Here is a 25,193-nt window from a genome sequence, read left to right as displayed (position 1 = left end):
ACTGCATGTGGCTAGTGCGGGTGGCCACTGTATTACACAATGCAGTTCTAGAAGGTAAAATCAACAGGAGTTGGTGATTAATTGGCCAATTGGGAGTGATAAGGGTGGAGAAGGTAAAGAAAGCTACAGGGGCATATTAGTGGGAGAGAAAAAGAGTCTCATTTTGTGCATGTTGACTCCCCATGCATACGGGGCATCAGGATGAAGTGTCCCAGGTAGTGAGATAAACCCATTCCTTAAGGGAGAGCAATGAGCTGGAGATGGGAAATGTGGGAGGCATTAGCATAAAATAATAATTGAAATCATAAATGTAAGTGCCAAAGGGAAGCCCCTTAACTGCCTTTGGTGTCGGATTCCTATTGCTATGATGGTGATAATATTTGCTGTGTCTACCTTCTGGGACCATTCTGAGAAACAGATGAGATAGCATGTATGAAAATGCTTGTAAACTCCTCAAACATTAGGCATGTTTTATAATATCTTTAGGAGTTGAGAGGAGTGTGTCCCAAATGTTGTTTTCCAAACGTAACCAATCAAAGAAAGACTTCAAATTCTGGAAATATTGCAGACTAGATAATTTGTAAGGCCCTCCTGCTAAAATATGACTCGATCCAGGATAAACAAAAGCAAATATGTCTACAGCATGAATGTCAGGGACTTGGGGACATCTTTGAGGACTCCCCTGAGTGTTACTGTGAGCAAACAAACATAAAAGCTAGGTTTCTGTGAATGCAAATACCAACGTTCCTGCAGATCATGAGAGCAGTGAAGAGTCCAGGCCAAGGTGGGAGAGCTATCCTAGACATTCCCACATTAAGCCCTCAATGTGGGGAGATAACTGGGTCCAGGTCAGTAACATTCCTCACAAAAGCAAATGTCTATGTTTCTCTCTCTCTCTCTCTTTTTGGAGAGGGCGGGGGGGAGAAAAGCAAACCATTTAAACATTGAGGATGAATTTCAATCAAAAATTACCTAAAAATCTGCAAACACACAAGGTAATAATCAAGCAAAATGAAAGTCCTCAGAGGGATGGGAAAGCAGTGCCGATTTAAATTTGCCAAGGATTTCACAGAAAACAGACACTGAGAAACTGTGAGACAACTATATAGGAAATACACAAAGAATAATGAATACTGAAATACATAATAGTGATATAGAACAATTGACAACTGAAAAAGACCACACAACAATGATGACAAGAGATGGAGTTAGAAAAATTTAAAAACTCATTAAAATAAGAAACTAATAGATGGCTTAAGCTATACGGTAAAAACAAGTGAACTTTTAGATAGATCTAAAGAAATTTTCCAGCCAAGAGACAAGGAGATAAATGACATAAAAAAGCAGTTAAGAGCAGTGGAAATTAAAATGAAAGTCTGAAACACATCTAATTGTCATTCTTGAAGGAGACATTAAAGAGAATGGAGGAGCGTCCTCATCAATGAGCTAAAGGCTAAGAATTTTCCAGAACATTAGTTCTGGAAATAATGAAGTGTGCCCAATATCCCTGATGAACACAGATGAAAAAATCCTCAACAGAATATTAGCAGACCAAATTCAACAACACATTGAAAGGGTCATAGGCCAATATAAATTGGTGGAACCATTGTAGAAAACAATATGGAGGGTCCTCAAAAAATTCAAAATAGAACTGTATGATCTTGTACTGATTCCATTACTGGGTATTTACCCAAAGAAAACAAAAGCACTAATTTGAAAAGATATATGCACCTCTGTATTTATTGTGGCATTATTTACAATGGCAAAGATATGGAAACAACATTAGTGTCCATTAATAGACATTGATATTATATATGTATACAATAGAATATTACTTGGCCATAAAAAAGAACAAGATCTTGCCATTTGCAACAAAGTGGATGGACCCAGAGGATATTATGCTAAATTAAATAAGCCATACAGAGAAAGATAAATATTATATGATTTCACTTATATGTGAAATCTAAAAACCAAATGAGCAAGAACAGAAACAAATTGATAAATACAGAGAACAAACTGGTAGTTACCAGAGGGGAGGGGGTTGGGGGATGGGTGAAACAGGTGAAGAGTGTAAGAGATGTCAAAAAAAAAAAAAAAAAAGAAAAGAAAAAAGGTCATACATCATGATCAAGCGAGATTCATTCCAGGGATATTAGAATGATTCAACGTCTGCAAATCTGTCAATGTGATTAACAAAATAAGGGATAAAACTTGTATGATCATCTCGACAGATGCAGAAAAAGAATTTGTCAAAATCCAACATCTACTTATGATAAAAATTCTTCAAAATGCAGGATAGAGGGAATGTACCTTAACATAATAAAGGCCATATATGACAAGCCCACAGCTAATAACATCATACTCAATGGTGAAGAGCTGAAAGCTTTTTTCTAAGATCAGGAACAACACCAGAATGTCCACTTTTGCCACTTTTATTCAACATAATATTAGAAGTCCTAGCCAGAGAAATTAGGCAAGAAAAAGACATCCAAAAGGAAGAAGTAAAACTGTCACTGTTTGCAGAAGATATGTTGTATATAAAAACCTTGAATTATTTCATCAAAAACTATTAGAATAAATGAAGTCAGTAAAGTTGCAGGATACAAAATCAACATGCAAAAATCTGTTGGATTTCTTTACACTAATGTACTATCAGAAAAAAAGAAAACAATCCCATTTACAATTACATTAAAGAGAATAAAATAGTACAGCATAACACATAAATCACTATCACCATGAATGAATCACTGTATTGTACACCTGAAATTAACATGATGTGTCTACTATACTCAAAAAAACCACATTAATTTCTTGACAAAAATTAAAATTTGGATAACGAGAGAAACAAAATAACTAGGAATAAACTTAACCAATGAGCTCAGAGGTCTATATATTAAAAATTATAAAACACTAATGAAAGAAATTGAAGAAGACACAAATAAATGGAAAGGTATTCCATGCTCATGGATTGGAAGAATTGTTAAAATGTCCATACTACCCAGAGCAATATATTCAGTACAATCCCTATCAAAATTCCAATGGTATTTTTCACAGAAATACAACAAAAAATCCTAAAATTTGTCTGGAACTACAAAAGACCCAAATAGCCAAAACAGTCTTGAGAAAGAACAACATAGCAATATGCTCCCTAATTTCAAAGTACATTACAAATTTATAGTAAACAGTATTGCCATAAAACAGATACATGTATCAATGGAACAGAATAGAGATCCCAGAAATAAACTCATACATCTATAGTCAGTTTATGACAAAAGAGCCAAGAATATACAATGGGGAAAGGGCAGTCTCTTCAATAAATGGTAAAACTGGACAGCCACGTGCAAAAGAATGAAATTGGACCACTGTCTTACACTGTGCACAAAGTTTAACTCAAAATGGAATAAAGTCTTTTTTTTTTAAGAATTTTTTTTTAACATTTATTCATTTTTTGAGAGACAGAGAGACAGAGAGAGAGTATGAGCAGGGGAGGGGCAGAGAGAGAGGGAGACACAGAATTCGAAGCAAGCTCCAGGCTCTGAACTGACAGCATAAAGCCCGACACGGGACTCGAACTCACAAACTGCGAGATCATGACCTGAGCCAAAGTCGGAAGCCCAACTGACTGAGCCACCCAGGTGCCCCTAAATGGATTAAAGTCTTAAATGTGAGACCTGAAACTGTAAAACTCCTAGAGGAAAAGGTAGGCACTAAGCTCCTTAACATTGGAGTTTGCGATAATTTTCGGAATCTTGATACCAAAAGCAAAAACAAGAAAAGCAAAAGTAAACAAGTAGGGCTACACCAAAACTGAAAAGCTTCTGCACAGCAAAGGAAACCATCAACAAGATGAAAAGGCAATGTAGTGAATGAGAGAATGTTTGCAAATCATATATCTGATAAGGAGCTAATATCCAAAATATACAACAGACTCCTACAACTCAATAGCAAAAACACAATCTGATTAAAATATGGACAGATGATCTGAATAGACATTTTTCCCAAACAACACTACAGATGGCTAACAGGCACATGGAAAGATGTTCCACATTACTAATCATCAGGGAAATGCAAATCAGAACCACAGTGAGATACCACCTCACACCTGTGAGAACGACTAGTATCAGAAAGACAAGAAATATGAAGCGTCGGTGAGAATGTAGGGAAAAGGGAGCCCTTGTGCACTGTTGGTGGAAATGAAAATCGGTGTAGCCATTGTGGGAAACAGTATGGAAATTTTTCAAAAAATTAAAAATAGAATTACCATATGATACAGTAATTTCACCTCTGGATATCCAAAGAAAATGAAAACACTAAGTAGAAGTGTATACACCCCATGTTCGTTGCAGCTTATTTACAGTAGCCAAAACTTGGAAACAACCTAAATGTCCATCAACGGTTGAAGAAATTGTAATACACACATACACACACACACACACACACACACACACAGAAATATTATTGAGCTGTATAAAAGAATGAAATCTTGACATTTGTGACAAAATGGATGGACCTTGAAGTGAAAAATGAAAGACAAATACCATATGATCTCTTTTCTTTGTGGAATCTAAAACACAACAAAACAAACCAAGCTCATGGATACAGAGAACAGATTGGTGATTGCAAGAGGCAGGTGGTTGGGGGTGGAAGAAATGGGTGAACTGTTTGTTTGTTTTTCATTTTTCTTTTTCTTTTTTCTTTTTTTTTAGTTTAAGTAAGTTGAATAAGTTTTTTTTAATCAGAGATATGGGAGCGTATTCTTTTAGGCTGTCTCATCTAGGTGTTTTGACCGAAGCTGTTAAATTTTTAATAGTGAAAAAAATACATGTATATATTGGTTTTTATTAAATGTCTGATTGCTTCTTTATAGCAATCTTTATAAGTGGGCAAAAAATGTGGTTATTTGATATTGATGGAACTCTAGCAAGGCTGCAATTTTTCAGTTTAAGTCTTTCCTCATGACACATGTTTATTGACTTAAGTGCCTGAGTGTATTCTCTCATGTTAGCTGAAGTCTGCAACTTTTTTCCATTGGAAGACATATATAGTTGTGGCTATTAGCTGAGTGTCTTCCCCAACCTAAAGTGATATGAACATCTGTATTTTGGTATGAAAATGTTTCTAACATGTTTTTAAAAGTAAAAAAAATGTGTTGGCTAACCCGTACTACTAATGACGACATGTAGGCACTTAGTGTTGGTCCGAAAGCTCTTTATAGTATATGTGCTCGATCTAGTCTTAAAAAGTCATTTGAATTAAAAGGGCAGCTCAAGGGATTTACTTTGCAGGGACAGAATAGTTCTGTGTCTAGATTATGGTGGTGGTTATAGGAATCGATACATGTGATGTCGTAGAATTATGTATGGACACACATATACACACACCAGAAAATGGGTGTAAAAATTGGTGAAATCAAAGTAGGGTCTGAAGTCTAGTTAAGGTATTATATCAATGTCAGTTTCCTGGTGTGTTTTTTTTTTGTTTGTTTGTTTGTTTTTTTTTACTGTTATTCAGTTATGTAAGATGTCACAGGGGATCTTTCGACTATTTTTTTTTTCATCCTTTCTGCTATTTCTGAAACTACTAGTGAGTCCATAACTGTTTAAAATAAAAATTAAAGTTTAGAAAAGTTAGGGTGCCTGGGTGGTTCAATCAGTTGAGCATCAGACTCTTGATTTTGGCTTGGGTCATGATCTCACAGTTCATGGGGTCAAGCCTGATGTCAGTGTGGAGCGTGCTTGGGATACTCCACCCCCTCAACTTTCTTTTTGTCCCTTCCCTGCTTTTTTGCACATTCTCTCTCTCTCTCTCTCTCACTCAAATAAATAAACATTTAAAAAAATAAAGTTTAGAAAAATCAGTTTAAAAAAATAAGATGGCAGCCAGGAAAATATTCGTCTTGATATTTGTGATTCTAATAGAACATTAATAGAAACAAATATTTAGAAATGTTTGGTGCACCCTAGAGGGTAAAGTCTGTTAACTCATTGTGGTTAAAAAGTGAGCCAAAGAGTCCAGATCAATGTCTCTATTACTGTTTCAGGTTGAATGCTGGCATCTTAAAAGTCAGAAGGCTGCTATTGTACCAAGCCTTGAAACCAGCCAGAACAGTCCTTGTCACCTAAAATGAAAGAAACTTATGCCATAGCATAAAAAATTGTTTACAGTAGTCAATGGAATGGCAAATTTTTGTTTTTTTTAAAGAGTTAAAATTTTTTTAAGTTTGGTGTATGACTATAAGTGGAAGCATGAAGCATTTGGAATTGTAGAATTTATTACGGAATGAGTGTAATTTTGCCTTAACTAAGTCTTGCCAAGTTAACCAGTGAGTGAGTCCAGATAGTGAGAAAATCCTGATTATGTGACTATCCTTTAATGTATTAACTAGGAAGATTGTTCTATTCTTTTCCCACCACTCTCCCCTCTTTCTTTTCTGTTTATATTTCTACTTGAAAAAGGTTGTGTCTTTATTTTTCTCTAGACACCTGAAACAATTCAGACTTAGCAGGATGTGATTCAGAAACTGTAGTAAGTCTTGAGAGTTAGCTCCCTGTCTCCTTGTTTGTAAGAAGTAACAAAAAGTTCTTTGCTTTCGACATGTCAAAAAAGAAAAATCAATATTACAATCAAATTAAGCAATAGTGAGAAAAAAAAATTGGCCTCCAGTAAGACGAATCCAGAAAAAAAAGGGAATTCACAAATAAATGATATTGGAATGAAAAAGCTGTAGATAGAGCAGAGATTAAATCATATGAGAATACTGTGAAAAATTTTATGGCAGGGCGCCTGGGTGGCTCAGTCAGTTGAGCATCCGACTTTGGCTCAGGTTATGATCTCACAGTTCCTGAGTCCAAGCCCCACATCAGACTCTGTGCTGATAGCTTAGAACCTGGAGCCTGCTTGGAATTCTGTGTCTCCCTCTCTCTCTCTCTCTGCCCCTCCCCTATTCATGCTCTCTCTTTTCCTCAAAAAAATAAATAAATATTTTTATGGCAATAAATTTGATAAATTATGCCCCAGTTGACAAACTTCTAGAAAATGTACAATGACTTAAAAAGAAATAGATAACTCGAATATTTCTATATGTTTAAAAGAAAGCGAATGAGTAATTAAAAATTTTCCCCAAAGAAAAAACACCAGGATCAGATGATTTTACAGATAAGTTTGCCAGGGTTTGAAGGAAGAGATCATTTCCTGAAAAGAAAGAGAGGGAACATTTCCCAGCTGATTCCAAGAGCAAGTATTACTTGAAACTGAACAATGCTATATGAGATGAGCCCATCACCAGTGTCACTTATGAACACAAATGCAAAAATTCCAAACTGTAAATTTGAAAAGTAACAGGACAAATAATGTGAACAAGTAACAAACAACTTTTAGTGTCAGTGTTGGGAACTGTGGGTTCGTGTCCACTAAATTTCATATGGATGAAGCCCTAATCCCTGATGAGATGGTGTTATGAATGGACCCTGGGGAAATAATTAGGTCCTGAGGGTGGAGCTTCCATGATGAGATTAGAATCCTTACAAGAAGAGGAAGAGACTGGGGGCACCTGGGTGGCTCCGTTGGTTAAGCATCTGACTTTGGTTCAGGTCACGATCTCAAAATGGGTTTGAGCCCCGCAATGGGCTCTGTGCTTGCCTTGCAGAGCCTGCTTGAGATTCTCTCTCTCTCCTTTTCTCTCTCTGCCTCTCCCCCACTTTCTCTCTCAAAATAAATAAGCTTAGAAAAAAAGAAGAGGAAGAGACTGGAGCTCACACTGTGTCTCTCTATGTGCATGCGCCAAGGTAGGCGAAACGACGACCTAACCAGGAATAGGGGGAATAGGGCCCTCAGCAAGAACCCAAATGTGCTGGCACGCTGATCTCTGTGAGAAATGTTTATTGTTTCAGCCCCTCAGTCTGTAGTACTTTTGTTAGAGCAACTTTAACTCACCGAGACCATCAAGGAAGCAATCTGATGAATTTTCTTACTAGGTTTAACAATTTGTAATAGTACTCTTCCTTTCCTATTATTTAATCTCAGCAATGCTGAACTGGACCTCAAGACTGAAAATGGACATCTTTGTCTTCTTCCTGATTTTAAAGAAAACGTCTCAGTGTATCACCATTGAGAATGTTGTTCATTGTAGGTTTTTTAGATGGATTCATGATCAGATTAGTGGGGTTCTTTCTGTTCCTGGTTTGCTTATTTTGGAAGAGACTTAGGAGACAGAACAACCAAGTGTGGACCCTGTTTGTCTCCTGATTCCAATGAACCAAATGTAGCAACATAGTTTTTTGAGGTGTTTGAGGAAATTTGATTAGGGATTGGATATTAGAAAACAGTAATGGGGGCACCTGGGTGGTTCATTCAGTTGAGCGTCAGACTCTTGATTTCAGCTCAGGTCATGATCTCACAGTTCATGACATGGAGCCCTCATAGTGCAGAGCCTGCTTGGTATTCTCTCCGTTGCTGTCCTCACCTCCTTTGCTGGCACTCTTTCTCAAATAAATAAACTTAAAAAAAAAAAGAAAATGAATTATTTAACTTCGCTATGATCACGCATTGTGATTATGTAAGAAAAATGCCCATTTTTAGTTTTTTTGTGGTAAAATACTCATAACATTTACCACTTCCGCCATTTTTAATTGTACAAGTTCAGCATTAGGTGTATTCACACTGTCGTGCAGCCATCACCACCATCCGTCTCCAGAACATTATCATCTTCCCAAGCTGAAACTCTGTCCCCACTGAACACTCACTCCCCATTCTCCCCTCTCCAGCCCCTGGAAACCACCATTCTTACATTCTGTCTCTATGAATTTGACACGCATGTAAGTGCGTATATTTGTCTTTTTGTGACTGGCTCATTTCACTTCGCATAATGTCCCCAAGGTTTATCCATGTCGTAGCCTATGTCAGAGTTTCCTTCCTTTTTAAAGCTGAATAATATTCCTCTGTCTGTCTCTGCCACATTGTTTATCCTTTCATTCATCAGTGGACGCTTGGGTTGCTTGTACCTTTTGGCTACTGTGAATCTTGCTAGGAACATGGGTGTGCGGATATCTGTTGAAGTTCCTGTTTTCAATTCTTGTGGATACCTGTCTGTACTTAAAAGTGGGATTGCTGGATCATATGGTGATTCGGTGTGTGTTTGAGGACTTGCCAAACTGTTTCCCATAGCAGCTGCCCCATCTTAGGTCACCACCAGCAAAGTGCAAGGGTTCTAACTTTCTCCACATCCTTGCCAGCGCTTGTTAAGAAAACGTTCGTGTTTTCAGTGGATTTGTACGAGGTAGAGCTGAAGAAGAAGAATTATTAGTCACCCATCGCCTCCAGAGCAGCCAGGCCACACCCATGGGACTTCACCTCCCCACCAGCTGACAGGCAATATGGCCATCTGCTTGGGCCGCCTTCACTCTTAGCTGTGACCGTGCCTGGATTTTCCATGTGTGCCTATAAAGTTTCCATTATGTCTCTGACAGACTTTAAGGGAAAAAAGAAAAGCACTGATTTAGTGATACATATGTAGTGAAACTGTTAGTTCTTAAAAGGCAAGAAAATGCTGGACACTATTCATGTGTCTGGATACTTTTTGGGCAGGTGCCGGAGATGGCACCAGGGAGGAATAACACAGTATTAGTCATATTCCAGTTGGGTGCTGGTTTTCTCAGTGCTTTGTTAGGATGCTTCATTACCTTCGTAAGTTGCATATATCCTTTTGTATATATAGTATTATATAACTTACATTTTGAATCCTCAACTAAGAACTTCTACTCCTTCGGGCTATGGTTCCTGCATGTTGGGCAAAGGTCTGGTGCTGGTCTGATATTTCACCTGGTATATGGGATTGTATATGGTCTTCAACTATGTCCTTTCTATTTTATTTGGTGTTAAAAGAACCTTTAGAAATGATCATCAAGTTAAAAGGATGCAGTTTGTTGTTTTGTTTGTTCTGCTTTCAAAGATGGCAAACAGAAAAAGTAAATGACCTTGCAGAAGGTCGTTACTGTTAAGTTTTTACTGGTGCTTGAAATAAAAAAATTCTAGGAATTACCACCTCAGAGAACACAGAACTGTATTCATTAGCCAAACACCAAGACTGATGATACTCAATGTAGTGATTTGACTTACTGCCCTTTACACAGAATGCATCTCTCCAAATTAAAAAGGTAATTTAGAGGAACCATTGATTGGCCTTATCTAAAGACTCCGAAGTAAATTTTAATTACTCAGCAAAGACATACTCCATCAGTAGAGCTAGATTCTCAAGCATCAGCTAATGATCATCACAACTAATATTTATTAAGTACTTACTCTACCACTGACTCTTTTGTATAGATTGTCTCAATCTTCAGAAATGCTATGATTCTCACTTCACTGATAACAAATTTTGGCTAATATCTTGCTCAGCATCACATAGATCAGGAAAAAGGGAGCTGGAATTCAAAACCAGTTTGGCAGAATGACCCTTCATCAACGCTTTTAGATACTACTCAATCATGTAGCGTGTTTGGCACCACCATTGAGATGCCAAAAGGCTAGGAGTTACAAAATAGTCTTGAGTGCTGAGTTCAGAACTCAGCCCTCTCCCTTTCATTACCTCTCATATTTCTTGAGTTGTCTGATATTCCAGGAGTCCAGAATCATAGAGCTTGAAGGGGGAACGCTAAGCTTGCTGGAAACGTTACAGTTTTACCACTGTGGTCTTCAAATGCACGTGTGAGCAGTGACATAACTGCATTTATTTCTTGTATCCCTATGAGACATTAGTGCACACATTATGTAAATTCAGTTGTAGGCAAAAGATTGGGGGAGAGAGGCGTTCCAGGCAAACTCCTAATGACTCGTGGCTGAAGTATCGTGGGGAGAGGAAAGAAGGTGGTACAACTTCCAGCCAAGAGGCTTCAAGAGAGGTTTGGAAGACAGTGGAGTAAAGGGGTTGAGTGAGAGGGCTGAAAATGAGGTGGGGGCAGTCAGATCTCTGAATCTCCTCAAAGAAGGAATAAAGGAAAGGCAAAAGAAAGTTCAAAGTGCTTCAAGGTAATGTGGGGTCAGTAGAGAACTGGGAAAATGCACATAATAAGGCAATGAGCTCTAATTCGTGTTGTAATAAGGTGAAGGCTTTGAACTATGCTCCTGTCTTCTCATTTTTATTTTTTTAGTTTTAGAGGATGAGTGAGCAAGCACACTCAAGTGGGGGAGAGGGAGGGAGGAAGAGAGATGGGGACAGAGAGGGAGGGAATCTTAAGCAGGCTGTATGATCAGCATGGGGCCAGATGAGAGGCTCCATCTCATGACTCTGGGATCACGACCTGAGTCGAAATCAAGAGTCAGACGTTCAACTGACTGAGCCACCCAGGCACCCCTAGTTTCTCATTTTTAGATTCTTTAACTCTTCACATTTGTCTGTGATAATTTGCCAGGATTCCTCCTCAGTCATACATACTGCTTCCCAGCACTTTGAAATCCTTAATAATTGCATGTGATTTCTCCCAGACTTCCCATCTCTTTCTTATCCTCTCCTGTCCTCCCTAGTCCTCTTTGTGTTCATTACCGATTACTGTGTAACAAACCACCCGAGATCACGGTGGCTTAGAACAATGTGCTGCTACTTCCCACAGTCTTGTGAAATGACCAGGTTCAACTGGGTAATTCTTGCTCAAGGTCTCTCATGCAGGTGTAGACAGATGTTGGTTGGGGTTGGAGTCCTCCAAAGTCTCCCCTGGATTGGGCATCTAAGATAGCATCTTTATAACATGTGTGGTGCCTCAGCTGAGGTGGTCAGAGACTGACTGGACTCTTCCCTCTCTCCCTCCATCTGTCTCTTCATGTACCATACAGTCTCTCTACATGGTTAGCTTGGGCTTCCTCATAGCATAGAGGGTCAGAGTACTTGGACCTCTTACATGGTAACCATCTTTCCCCCAGATAAGCATTCCAAGAAGTCTAAGTGGAAGGAGGTTCAAAGCTTGGAAGTCACTCAGAAGCACTGTTGCTGAATGAAATAGGTACAGAGAAGGTCACGGAGCCCACCCCAGGGGAGGGGGACCACCCAGTAGTCTGAATACACAGAACTGTGGTTTATTGGGGGTGATATACTTGTCTAGAACTAGAGACCACATTCCTGATTTATTGAAGTTTCTGTTTACTTCTTATAACTGAAATATCTTGTTACTATCTTATATCTTGTATCACATCCATTATTTCTTCTTTCTAATTATTGTTTATACTAATAGTGATTGAAAGACTTCTTTGAGGAATTCGTATGCATTCTTTCAAATTAATCTTAACAATATATTTTTATTTATTGATATCAAAATTTAAGCAACCAAAAGGCCCTATAGAAAAGCTATGTGACTGGTGTTTTGTTTTGTTTTGTTTTGTTTTGTTTTGTTTTTAAGAAAGTCTGTTTGGGAAATCAGATTTGATTCACTTTTTAACCACCAATGATAACATATCACACTTAAAAAGCAGATCAGTTTTAGGGAAAAGTGATATACCCTCATGTATGGGTGTCCTTGGGTGAACTCCCCAACAAGATTGCTTTTCATGCTTAGCCACTAAATTAGAAAACCTGTTCTCTTGTTGGGACTGAACCGTGGTTTACTTTGTGGTTAGATCTTGGTTTTGTTTTTTTCTTTTTTTTAACTATCAAGGTCTTACACAAGTCCAAGCTTATTTTTTATACCACCCCCCAAATGAAGAGATAACTTGAATCTAAAAGATTTTAGCATACTCACATGGCAGTTTCAGAAATTCTTTATTTAAAATCTCCTGCCTATACATGGCTTAACTTTTCCTTAGCTTCCTCCGCAAATGCCATTGAGGTTTTAGGTTCTTATAAAGAGTTATTGGTGTTTTTGTTTTGTTTTGTTTAAAGAAGCTAAATCTCCAACACATGTGGGAGAAAATGGGCAGTTGGAGGTGGCAAATAATTTGTTGTTGTTTTTTTTTTTCCTACCCACAGCCCTGGGAAAACTCTGCCATAAAGGATTAATTTACTCATGAGATTTCACTGCGGTTGCCATTAAGAAAAAAAACCAATAGGAATAGTAGGGCAGAAGCGTTTCCAACCCTGGAGAAAAGAGTCAAGGATTTATGGTGGGAAGCAGACCAGTCCCTTTTTTTTCTTTTTTTAATTTTTACGTTTATGAGTTAAGCATCTGAGGTTGATACCATTTCTTTCACACAGGACTTTATATAGACAACTGGAAGCTGACTCTGAAAAATGATAATCAGCGGTTGTAGTTTTCCATAATTTATCTTCATGCAGGGGAAAGATTTCATTTAAAAAAAATTCAAGGGCGCCTGAGTGGCTCAGTCGGTTAAGCGTCTGACTCTTGATTTCAGTTCCGGTGATGATCTCATGGCTTGTGAGTTGGAGTCCCACGTCAGGCTCTGTGCTGACAGCATGGAGCCTGCTTAGGATTGATTCATTCATTCATTCATTCATTCTCTCTCTTTCTCTCTCTTTCTCTCCCTGCCCCTCCCCTGCTCTAGTGCTTTCTCTCTCAAAATAAATAAATAAACTTAAAAAAAAGCATGTTTAAAAAAAGTAAAAATGACATTCAGATTCAAATCTTTCCCAGTTTTTAGAAAAGCCTTAGAAAATAGCAAGCTATACATATCATTGGCAGTTTGCTTCCACGTGTCCGTCCCCACACTTGGGTTGTACACAAAGATTAAGTGGAGGGGCCCTGGCCTCAGATTCCTGCAGCCCTCCCTTTCTTCCTGGAGAAGGGAGGGCAGTGGACTTGGGTTAAGGTGGCATTTTCTCTGAAACTTTACCCTAAACCCCTCAACAAAAATTTCCACAGAGCAGCAGGCAAAATCCGAGGACTCTTGGAGATGCAGGCTGAGGTCAATGCACTCCTCGGTCCCCTCCACCCCAAGGACCCTCCCCCACCATCCCCCTCAGAGGTCAGCTCAGGGCTACCCTTGGTCTCGTCAACTGCTTGATGGTGACTGGTGAACCAATCTGAGGGGGACCAGGCAGCAGGAAGTCAAGGGGGCGGGAGGGGGTGACCGGGGCCAGGATCACTGGGCACCATCATATTCATTTTCTCCATTCTCACAACTTCCTTGGGAAGCCCTGTGAATTCTTGTCTTCGTGGATGAGGACATCCAAAGCCAAGAGTTTAAAATAACTTGCTTTTATGCAACGTACTTCAACTAAGTATTTAAAGTATTTAAACTAAATAGAATCTAAGAGTTTTATTTAATCCTTGGGTCAAATGAGGGATTTTAATCTCAGCCTGTGTGACAGGTCAACCTCTGTTGGTTCTTGCTACCCGCCCGCCCCCATCCCCTCTCCTAAGCCATTGGTAACCGGTAATCCACTTATGAATGAAAACGGGGCGGCTTTCTTGAGGTGAGCCTGTGGCACTTAGTCAAGTAACAATAGTTGTCACTCTCTCTTGTTTAATCTTATAGTGGAGCACGAGAAGGAGTTCTCCCCTGGCCAGCGATACCACAAAGAGTTCAAGTTCAACTTATCCCAGATTCCTGAGGGTGAGGCGGTGACGGCTGCAGAATTCCGAATCTACAAGGACTGTGTTGTGGGGAGTTTTAAAAACCAAACTTTTCTTATCAGCATTTATCAAGTCTTGCAGGAGCATCAGCACAGGTATGAAGGCGCAAGGAACCCCAAAGGGTGGGGCTGGCCCCCATTTCTCACCCCGCCATCGTCTGACCCCGAGTGTGTCTGTGGAACGTGATGTGGAGTCCAAGGGCAGCCATGAGCATGACGAGGGATATGTTCTGAATGGTAGTGTTTGGCCAGCAGGGAGATTTTTTTGTTATTAAAATGAAGATTTTTCCAAATAGTTTTGTGTTCCTAAGCAAGCCAGTGGACGGTCTTTACTAAGCATCCTTTGTGATCAGAGAACACGTGCCTTATTGGGCAAAAAACATATCCCACCGTTTTTCAGTGCCTACTTTGAATGATGGGCGAGAAGGTGGCTAAAATAGATTCACACGTGACAGTTACGTAAGGATGCTTGCAAATGATACTGATTCAAGTTAATAGAAAGCTGTGAGTTTGCATATAATATATACATCCAAATGATACAATATATCTTTGTGTGTCTCGAATCTATCTCTTCTCATTTGGGTTCATGGCAACAATAGACGTGCCCCGCCCTGCCCCCTCCCCACCCTGTCTGTATTATTCTTGTTTTTTGAAATGAGGCCAGGCTGTTTTTACAAAAGAACTTCAACAGAACATGTTCTTGGGGCTGCTCACCGATAAAGAAAAACTTCCACAGAGTGGTTTCTGGAGGATTAGATGGGCCAAGGAGAGAAATATTACAGCAGCTGGTGCAATCCTGTAGCACAAGAGAGCAAGCCAGTGACCTTGACTTGTGCTTAGTATTTGGGGGTCAGTCAGTTCGGTAGTCCAGAGAGACTGGTGATCCCGACGCACAGATTAGCACCACCGCATGCTTCCATGTGAGCGCTCGTGACGTGGAAATGCAGCATGTGTTGTGACAGCCTGGCAAGTCTGTGGTAAGTAGGCAGATAAAAATGAAAGCGAACGCAGAGAGGAAAGCAGCCCCACATTTACAAACTCTGTAAGGGATTCGCCAGCGTTGGTTTTATACGCCAAGTCTCGATTCTTGCTTTTTCGGTCCTGGATGTCTGTTGACTTCCCAAGAATGTCCGAAGGTTTAGGGATGACTTTGGCTTCTCCTGGACCTATGGATCTGTGTGTGGGTCTGCCACAAATAGGCACACTAAAATAATAACGGACCTTAACTTGCCCCATAAAAGGTTTACTTTGAGAGCACTGCCAACATTTGGCCCTTGTGCATTTTCAAGTCTGTAATGAGGGAAACAGAGAAGAAGGAAAGACACATGCCAGGCTTTGGGGACACGTCATGGTGTGGAACATATGCACTGATGGTTGTATGTGAGTTTTTAGGTGGGATGGTTATATAATAAGCAAAATATAGCTATTGTGGTATCTGTTACAAACCAAAATTTCAGAAAGAAGGGAAAGTTTTCTGATGTCTGATTTTCACTCCTGAATAAAAGCATAGTTAATAAGTGTTAAGGGAGGGTCTCTTTTGAAATAATAAATTATTGGTTGGTAGATTTTTGTCTTTTGAGGTTTCAGAGAGAATTTATACTCAGTGGTGATTCTTTGGACCTGCTTTAGTCATTGATTTTCAATCTGCCTAATTATTTGTCCACTGTATTTATCTGGCAGAAATAACCTACTGATACCAGCACCTGGTGGCTCAGTCGGTTAAGTGTCCAACTTCGGCCCACGTAGTGACCTTGTGGTTCATGAGTTCAAACCCCGCATTGGGCTCTGTGCTGACAGCTCAGAGCCTGGAGCCTGCTTTGGATTCTGTGTCTCCTTCTCTCTCTCTCTCTCTCTCTCTCTCTCTCTCTCTCTCTCTCTCTCAGCTCTTCCCCTGGCTCACACTCACTTGCTCTCTCTCTCTCTCAAAAAATAAATAAACATTAAAAAAAAAAATAATAACCTACCAATACCTTTCTGGCTCAGGCATTTGTTTGGAATACATGGTTTTCTCTGTTCTGCAGGAAAAGCTTTCTAGTGAAAACACTAGATTGGGATTTTTGTAACTATGGGATTTTTCAAAATTATTATTATTTAACAAATAGAGCTAGCAGACCATTTGTAAGGTTTGTGTTGAACTCTAGCCAAAAATGAACAGCTGCCTTGTGCTTAACATGGTGGTGTCATACTTTCTCGAGGCCAGCAGCAAGTTTGGAAAACAAAATCCCAAACGGTCCCAACTTTGATGACTGTGTCAAAGCAAAGTTGTAATTTCTCTGCCTTCTAGGATGGGAGTATTTGGCGGTCGGATGTATTTAACATTTGTGCATAGGAAAGGGGAAATATGGGGAGGTTTGGGAGAATTTCATGCTTTTGAAGGGCTCCAGGTTGGCCAAGAGGAGATTTTCTTTTCTTATCGGTGGGCCAGGAGCCCAGGCCTCCTGCTGTCTCTTAATGTTCTTCCTGAGGCCTCCAGATTTAACTGCAGGACTCCTTCTGGGGAAGGTTTGATCTCCCCATCTGTACCGTCTTGGGGTGTCCTGGCTAAAAATGATCCTCCGGGCTTGTGAAGAAACTTATTTGTCTAATCTGTGTTTAAGTGAAATTTGGAGAATTTGATGGATTAACTTAATTTAACAAACGTTTGCTTTGCAAAATAGTTGGCCTCCTTGAAAAATAAAAACATAAAAAGGCAGGTTTTCTGGTGCTGAAGTCATAGCCTCAGCTAAGGCAGAAATGATATGTTGGGCCTCTTGATATAAAAGCAGCTAAGAAGGCTGACCCAGGGCAGGGTCAGAAAAGATTCTTGGAAGATAGGCCATTGCTATGAATTCTGCAGAAACATATTCCTCTTACTGATAAGAAATCACTGGACTAGGTAAGTTCCAGAAAGTGACTGCTTGAATAGATGGCGCTTTGAGTAAGAACAGGGAAACATTTGATACTTTATTCAAAAACTGAGAATAAGCCCTGAGATAGAATCTAAGTGCTGAAAAGATCTGGAGCAACCCATAGAGCAGCATTTGGTTAGCAACCCAACAGTGCTCACAGTTAAATCAGAGTAGCACGGGGTGCCCTTTGCACATGGTGTTAATATCTGATATTCTACATCATCATGGTTCTATGATGACACTGGTGAAAATTGGCACTCGCATAGCACTTAGAGTTTGGAAAGAGCCTTCTCACATATCCCCCCGCTAGGAGGACTTAACCATTGACCCCATCAGCTAAGCAGGCCGGCATGTTTCCTTTTAGAGAATGAAACGTGGCACATGTGAATTTTGCCAAGCCCAATTTAGGCCTCCATTGTCACCTGCTGTTTCCCAAAAGTCACCCCGATGACATGGGGACAGTCCCAAGATAAAGCTGAAGTGTCAGAAAGAGGTCAGCAGTCCCCTTCTGGCACATCCCTTATATCCATCTGCTTAGCTTTGATGCAAGCATTCCAAAGGATGCTTCTGTTTGGATGTCCAATGAGATGGGGCTCTGTTGGGGACCAGATGTGCTAGAATTCAGGCCCTGCTTCTTTGGCTTTCCAGGTTTTTCTGAAGAAAACCTTTGTTGAGCTATTGAGCATCTATTAGCTTTTCTAGAGGAAGGGTGTAGATGAGAAAAAATACTAGAAAATCTTATATTAAAGTATCTTTACTTATTCCTAGTATTATCTGTTTGTCCATTTACTTTACCAGGTTCTCCTGAAACTCATACACCCTAAGCTTGTCTTCATGCTTGGAGTGTAAAGGCTGCTCTGAATACCTTGGGACCTCCCGTTCATGATGGTAGCCTGTTGCTTTCCATAACACGTACTCATGATCTTTACTTTGATAGCACTTTTAGATTAATAGTGCAATTTTGAGACCTTTCAAGAAGATCATTTTCACCTACATTTCTTCTTGGGTTAAAGGCAGTCTTTTACTGTTCTTACCTGAATTTCGTCCACTTAGAAGTCAAAGTCAAACATCATCTCTTGAAAGCCCGCCAGAAATGTTTTCAGGGTCTGAAAGATGGTACAGTTTGGCACAGGCATTGGCCCACTCGCTGCTGCTAGTTTGGAAATTCCATATTCTGCTCTATATGTTTTGGCAATTGCATTGCTGGCAGTCATAGTCCGTCTTCTGTGTATATGGTCACTTTTCTGTGTTCTATCATGGTGCAGTCTTTGGAAGACATTTAGATTGAGAATTCATTCCCAACTTTAAAATTCAGTTCCTCTTGATAATAAGCAATATCACAACATACTCCTCTGTTTGCAGATAGGCAAAGTTTTGTTGTTGTTTCAGTTCATGTGTTTCATCCTGACTTAAGTAGCCTTAGGTTGTGAAGAAATGCATCTTTGAATCAAGGGAAACAGGCAATGCTGCATTAGAGTTGGATTTTGAAACTGAGAAAGATTTCTTCAGGCAACCCAAAACCCATGCTAGTAGAGTACCTGGGAACAATCTCAGATTGAATTATTGCTTGAGCTAAATTTTTGGCCAAGTTCACCGATATAAATATACAATATAAAATTGTTTCAGGAGAGAAAACAACTTTCAAAGGGCAAAAACACATTTCTCCAGAACATTTAGTTTGATAGTGCTCTTCGGAACCATTCATAGAGATAGGGAACACAGGAATAAGCGAGGGAAGGGGAGTTAGGAGGAGTTCAGGTGTGGACATGTTTGAAGCATGAGTGGATGACCAAGAGGCAGTGGGATATGAAAGTTTTTAGCTCAGGGGCGCCTGGGTGGCTCGGTTGGTTAAGTGGCTGACTTTGGCTCAGGTCACGATTTCATGTTTTGTGGTTTCAAGCCCCACATTGGGCTCTGTGCTGACAGCTCAAAGCCTGGAGCCTGCTTCGGATTCTGTGTCTCTCTGTCTCTCTGCACCCCTCCAGCTTGTGCTCTGTCTCTGTCTCTCTCTCTCTCTCAAAAATGAATAAACATTAAATTTTTTTTTTTAAATGAAAGTTTTCAGCTCAGCATAATGGTTTCACTAAAGTAATAGATATTAGAGATCCTAAGTGAACTTGTGAAGTAGATTAGATAGCCTCGCTGTGTAAGAATAGAAATACATAATTGACCCCGTATCATTTATTGAAATACTATCCTTTTTCCATGCACTTCAGTGGCGTCTCCAATATAAACCAGGTAGCCATGTTTGTGTGGGTCTGGTCCTGAGACCTTCATTCAATTCCATTGATTGACTTTTCTTGCACCAATCTTATACTCTTCATTCTCTCAGTTTTATAAGAAGTCTTGAAAAATGGTATCTAAATTCTTCAGAATTTGAGACTTTCTCAGCTGCTTATGGCCTTTTGCATTCCCGTATAAATTGTAAAATCACCATTTTAATTTCCACAAGGAAACTTGCTGGGCTTCTAATTGCAATTGCATTAAATCTAGAGATCAATTTGGAAAGAATTGACGCTTACAAATATTGAATGTTCCAGTCTAAGAATGTGGTATTTATTTAGGCTTTCTTTCACTTTTTTCAGTAATTCTTTATAATTTTTTGTGTCTTGGATATTTTTACTACATTATTCTTATTTATAGAACATTATAATATTCCAGGTTTTGAATATTTTTTATGCTATTGTAAATATTATTAGCTTTTAAAAATTTTGGTGTCTAATTATTTTTGCTCACATATAGAAATACAATTGACTTTTGGATTTTTTTTAAGTTTATTTATTTATTTTTGAGAGACAGAGAGAGAGGGAGACAGAATCCCAAGCAGGCTCTGTGCTGTCAGCACAGATCTCAATAGGGGGCTCAAACTCACGGAACTGTGAGATCATGGCCTGTGCTGAAGTCAAGAGTTGGATGCTTAACCAACTGAGCCACCAAGATGCCCTTATTTTTGTATATTGATCTTATATCCAGCAACCTTGCAAATTCACATGTTCATTCTAAAAATTTTTTTGTGCAAAATTTTGGAATTTCTATAAATATAATCTTGCCATCTATAAATATCAGTTTTATTTCTTCTTTTGTAATTCTTATACTTTATCTTCCTCTGTTTTTCTTGTTTTTATTATGCTAGCTGGACATCCAGTAAAATTTTGAATTTGATTCAGATTTCTGTCTCAGATTAGAAATCCCTATGATATTTTGAATCTTATAGGGGGAAGACTTAATATTTTACCATTAAGGATGATGTTTGCTAAAACTGTTTTTGTAGGTAATCTTTATTAGAATAAAGACGTTCTCTATTTCTGGTTTGCTAAGAGTTTTTTAATGTTAGAAATTGGTGTGAAATTTTATTTAAAAAATTCTGAATTTTTGGGGATGATTATATGATTTTTTCCCTATTAATGTGATATACTACATTAAATGATTTCCAAATGTTAAACCAACCTTACATCCCTGGAACAAGCTTAACTTGTCATTTATTATCCTTTTTATACAAGGCTTGATTCAGAGATCATGTCTGATAACTCTATTGTCTAGATCACCTATGGGTCTGTTCCCATTATCTATTTGTTCCCTTGATTTTTCCTCATTTGGTTTTATTTCTTGGCATGCCTGATACTTTTTAAAACATAAATTCTGGAAATTATTTATGGAAAATATTTAATAGATACTGTTATCTCTTTCCAGAGTGGACTCTAAATTCTTCTGGAAGGCAGACAAAATACACCATGATCATCTTGTTCTTTTGTTCCAATGGGGGTATTTAAGGATGTGTTAAGGATTATCTGTTTTTGGTTTTTCCCTTTCTCCTAGAGCTTAGCTCTTCAGGGAGTCTCAGCTGAAAGTCTAGGATGTTTACCAGAACTCCTCTTCCTTGGTGGGCTCTGAGCTTTAGTATTTAACTCCCCAGAATGAAGAAACTGCCAAAAACTCTGCTTTGCTTTTTGCCTTTTAAGCAGTTTCTCTCTCTTTGTATTCTCAACTTCTTACTCCATGAATACACAGCCTAATATTTGGCAAATATCTCACACGGAAACATTGGACTTCAAGGTATACAGGACTTAAAAATCCAAGGCCCTAGAGGAAGTGAACCCAAACTTCTGTGAGCTCACTTTTATGCAGCCCCTTTCCTCTGAGACCTTAGCCCTTCAAGCCCTCGCTTTCTGAAATTCCAGTTTTTATCCTCAGTTACAGATACTGTTCCAAGCTATAGGCTCCTGCTCCTTTCTGATACCCATGCATCAGGCTAGGAATTATCCAATGTCCTGAAATGAAAAGGCAATACAAAGAGAATACAAATGCGGGGCTCACCTCCATGTGTTTTTCTTTTTCTCTGTGAAATTGACCCATCAAGAGTTGACTGTCCTATTGCTCTAAGATGACGACAAATGGGCTTTTTTTTCCCCAATTGTTCTTAGTGGGAATGTTAGTTTGCTACATCATAACCAGAAGCCTGTGTCTCTGAATCATAGTATTTTTATTATTTTTATGGTGAAATCTTTATAATGAATCCCTACAAATGTTGCTTTTGATTTATTAACCAAATGGTGTTGTTTTGGGAACAGGACCTGAACCTGGTACTTGATCCAGTTCCAGGATCTAGGAGAGCAATTTCCTTCGAATAGCATTTCTTATAGATTGATTGCTCTAAAAATGCTGTTGGGTTTTCAGTGCTCCTTGCTGAAGTGACACGAACATTTATCTTCACTGAGGTAAAGGTGAGATACCTGAGACTACGTTCTTTTTTGAAGAGAAGGGCAAATTTGAGAAAGCCGGGATTAGAGAACCTCATTGTACCTGGGGCAGAGGGAAATCAAAGCCCTTTATCACTGTACCCAGCCACACCTGTTTCTCTTTCTGTATCTGGCTTTCACAGGTATGATCCTCAGGGACTCCTGAAATCTTACTTGCCGACTTGATAATCTTTGGCACACTCAGTGTGGGCCTCAGGCAAGCATTGAACTTTTCAGTATTTGTTCCTTTGCCCCTGAAAAAGGGACAATACAGCTGACCCACAGCTCAGGTTATATAACTAGTTAGTTTCATCTTTTTAGTGAAGTCATACCTAGAATGGTCTACTGGAAATTCAAGAAAAAAATTCAAGCAGCTACTGAACCTTACTCCTTAGCCAATCTAAGTTCTGTTCTTTGCATAGGCACAATGTAGAAGAGAATATTACAGAAAGGAATTGAGGTTATCATAAAGAGTTGGATATACTCAAAAGAATGCTCCACTTGGGGGGAGAGGGGGAGTCAGGGTGTGGTGGGCAAGAGAAACTGTTGTTTAGGGACTGTTACCAAGTGGTAACTTGGTAAACATGAGAATAGGTCTTTATTTCTGGAAACTGTGCCTTACATATTATTCGTTCCCAGAAACAGATTGCCTTAGTCATGTGCATATTCTTCTCTCTCTCTCTTTCTTTTTTTTTTTTAAGTTCATTTATTTATTTTGAGAGAGAGAAAGCATGAGCAGGGGAGGGGCAGAGAGAAGAGAGAGAATCTCAAGCAGGCTCCATCTCAGAGCCCTATGCGGGGCTCAAACCCACAAGCTGTGAGATCATGATCTGAGCCGAGGTTGAGAGTTGGATACTTAACTGACTGAGCCACCGAGGCACCTTAGTCACATGAATCTTCTTACCAGGATGTCCAGCCTTGTGGGAGGCCGGCCATGGTAGTAGCTAAGACTATCTTACAAGACATCTGGGGTTGTTGTTGTTGTTGTTGTTGTTGTTGTTGTTGTTGTTGTTGTTTTTTAAAGAAAAGTCACAGATGAACAGCATTTTTCCTGTTTTATTTCCCTAGATCATACAGGATATGGAAATGTAGGATTGGTGATGACAATGACAGCGTAACATTTGCACATAACATGTTTAAAAGCCGGCTGGATTTCTCATTTAGTCTGTGCTTGATCACTCAGGCATGTTGGAGTATATATCCCAGTGAAGGAGAACATTATTTTGCAGGTTAGGTAGCTGTGAATTTGTGGAAAGTCATCCGCTTTACCTCTCTCCATCCTCGACACAGAGAAGTGGGCCTTCTAATGATACCGCTGTTTTGGACTTGATCTTGCTTGTGATTCTGATTATTAATCTAACTTGATAACTCCCTGAGGGTAAGGCCAATCCATAAGACAATCAAACATTTACTCTGTGAGCATTCTACATTTGCTTTGTACTGTTTTAAGGAGAGGAGCAAGAACTCTCAAGAGCAGTTAGCTTTGAACCTTAAGTCTAAAAAGCATTTGAAGGTAATGCTAGTCCTATTCAAGGGAGGGGGACTATGCTGTAGGTCAGTGGCTCTCACAGTGTCATTCCCAGACCAGCAGCATCACCTGGGAACCTTAGAAATGCAAGTTCTCAGGCCCCATGCCCTGAAACTCTGGGGGTGAGCCCAGCAGTCTGTGTGTTAACAAGCTCTCCCGGGGATTCCAACAGTAAGCCAGCTGAACTTGAGAACCACCGCTCTGATGATTGATTAAGAGCATGTGCACCACTGAAGCAAAGTTGCCTGGGTTCAAATCCCAGCTCTGCGCTTACTGGCTGTATGACTGCGAGCAAGCTTCTTAACCTCTTTGTGCCTTAGTTTCCCTATCTGTAAACCTGTGATGGTATCCCTGGCGTTTACCTCTTATGGTGGTTGTGAGGCATTAGCATGTGTAAAAGCATTCAGGTAGTAAACAGCATGTAAGGGCTAGCTAGGTTAATATTCTGTCAGCAAAGTGACTTGTATTCGTTTGTTGAAGATGGAATATTCCATACAGAGTTAAGGTGCCTTTGCCATTTGAAACATCTCTTTATACCATGCTAGTCCTTGAGGTGAAAATTAGTTAATAGAAAGTGGCATAAAATCAATGAGAGCTTAGCTAATTATATAATAATAATAATGTGCCTTCACCCTTGTTACTCAAATTGATGTGTGTGTAGCAGTTTACGCTGAGTTGTAGGGCTGTGTTTTCAAATATCCTATTCTTTTCTGTCCTTTTAGTGATAAAAGTTTAAACATAATTCTCTATATATGATATGTTATGTAAGAAGAAAGTAAAAATGCTGCTTTATTATCTCACTTTCTAAAATGATTGGCTTTTGACTTCCATTCTTTTTGAAGTTTAAATTCACCTCATTGCATATAAAGTCGGTTCATCACTATAAGAATGTCGTTTCGTATCTTAGTTTACCATTAAGTCTAGACATAGGTAGAGAAATGTTCTGAACAAATAAAGGCACAAGACCACAGGCTCACCTTATCAAATATTTCATAAATCTGCTTGCTTCAAACATCTAAATTCTACTTTATCAAGAACATTTCTAGTAAAATGGTGAGTAGTAAGCAAAGTTGCACCTTGTCTAGGGCAGTATGACTGTAATGGGTGCCATCTGTCAGGAAAGACCAAAGCTGGCCACTAGGAGCTCAGATACTTCCTGCTCTTCCCTGGGGGTGAAAAAGAAAGAGACCCACTGTGTTCGCCATGGGTCTGCCTCTCAGCCTGACGGAGTGTCACCTACAAGGGCAGGTGCTTTGGAGGCTGTTCAATGGGAGGGACCACGTAGAGGTGACCTTGCCCATCAACACTAGTTCCACAAGTCTTTGCAAGTGACTTGCTGGTCAGTCAACTCTAGCCCCAAGGTGAATTTGTGAAATTTTCTAGAAATTTCTACATTTTCTAGAAATCTCTTGTTAGGCTTATTAATTGTTAAGAACTTAATTTTCCCAGGATGATCACAGTCTGAGGAAACTCATTCCCTCAGGTTAGATAACACTGAGAATAAAATTATTGTATCCTTGAAGATGGAA

General features: G+C 39.3%; 1 protein-coding gene across 1 annotated transcript in view; it reads left to right on the top strand.

The window, feature by feature from the left end:
* Window positions 1-25,193, top strand: part of BMP6 (bone morphogenetic protein 6) — a 159,197-nt gene that overhangs the window by 112,703 nt on the left and 21,301 nt on the right. Inside the window, exon 2 of the mRNA XM_042937950.1 lies at window positions 14,416-14,608. Coding sequence (XP_042793884.1) covers window positions 14,416-14,608 — 193 coding nt within the window. The remainder of the gene's footprint in view (window positions 1-14,415; window positions 14,609-25,193) is intronic.

Source organism: Panthera leo, chromosome B2, assembly GCF_018350215.1.
Source record: "Panthera leo isolate Ple1 chromosome B2, P.leo_Ple1_pat1.1, whole genome shotgun sequence".
NCBI classification, from domain to species: Eukaryota; Metazoa; Chordata; class Mammalia; order Carnivora; family Felidae; genus Panthera; species Panthera leo.
The sequence above is the reverse complement of the archived record's forward strand: the minus strand, read 5'-3'. Positions and strand labels throughout refer to the sequence as shown.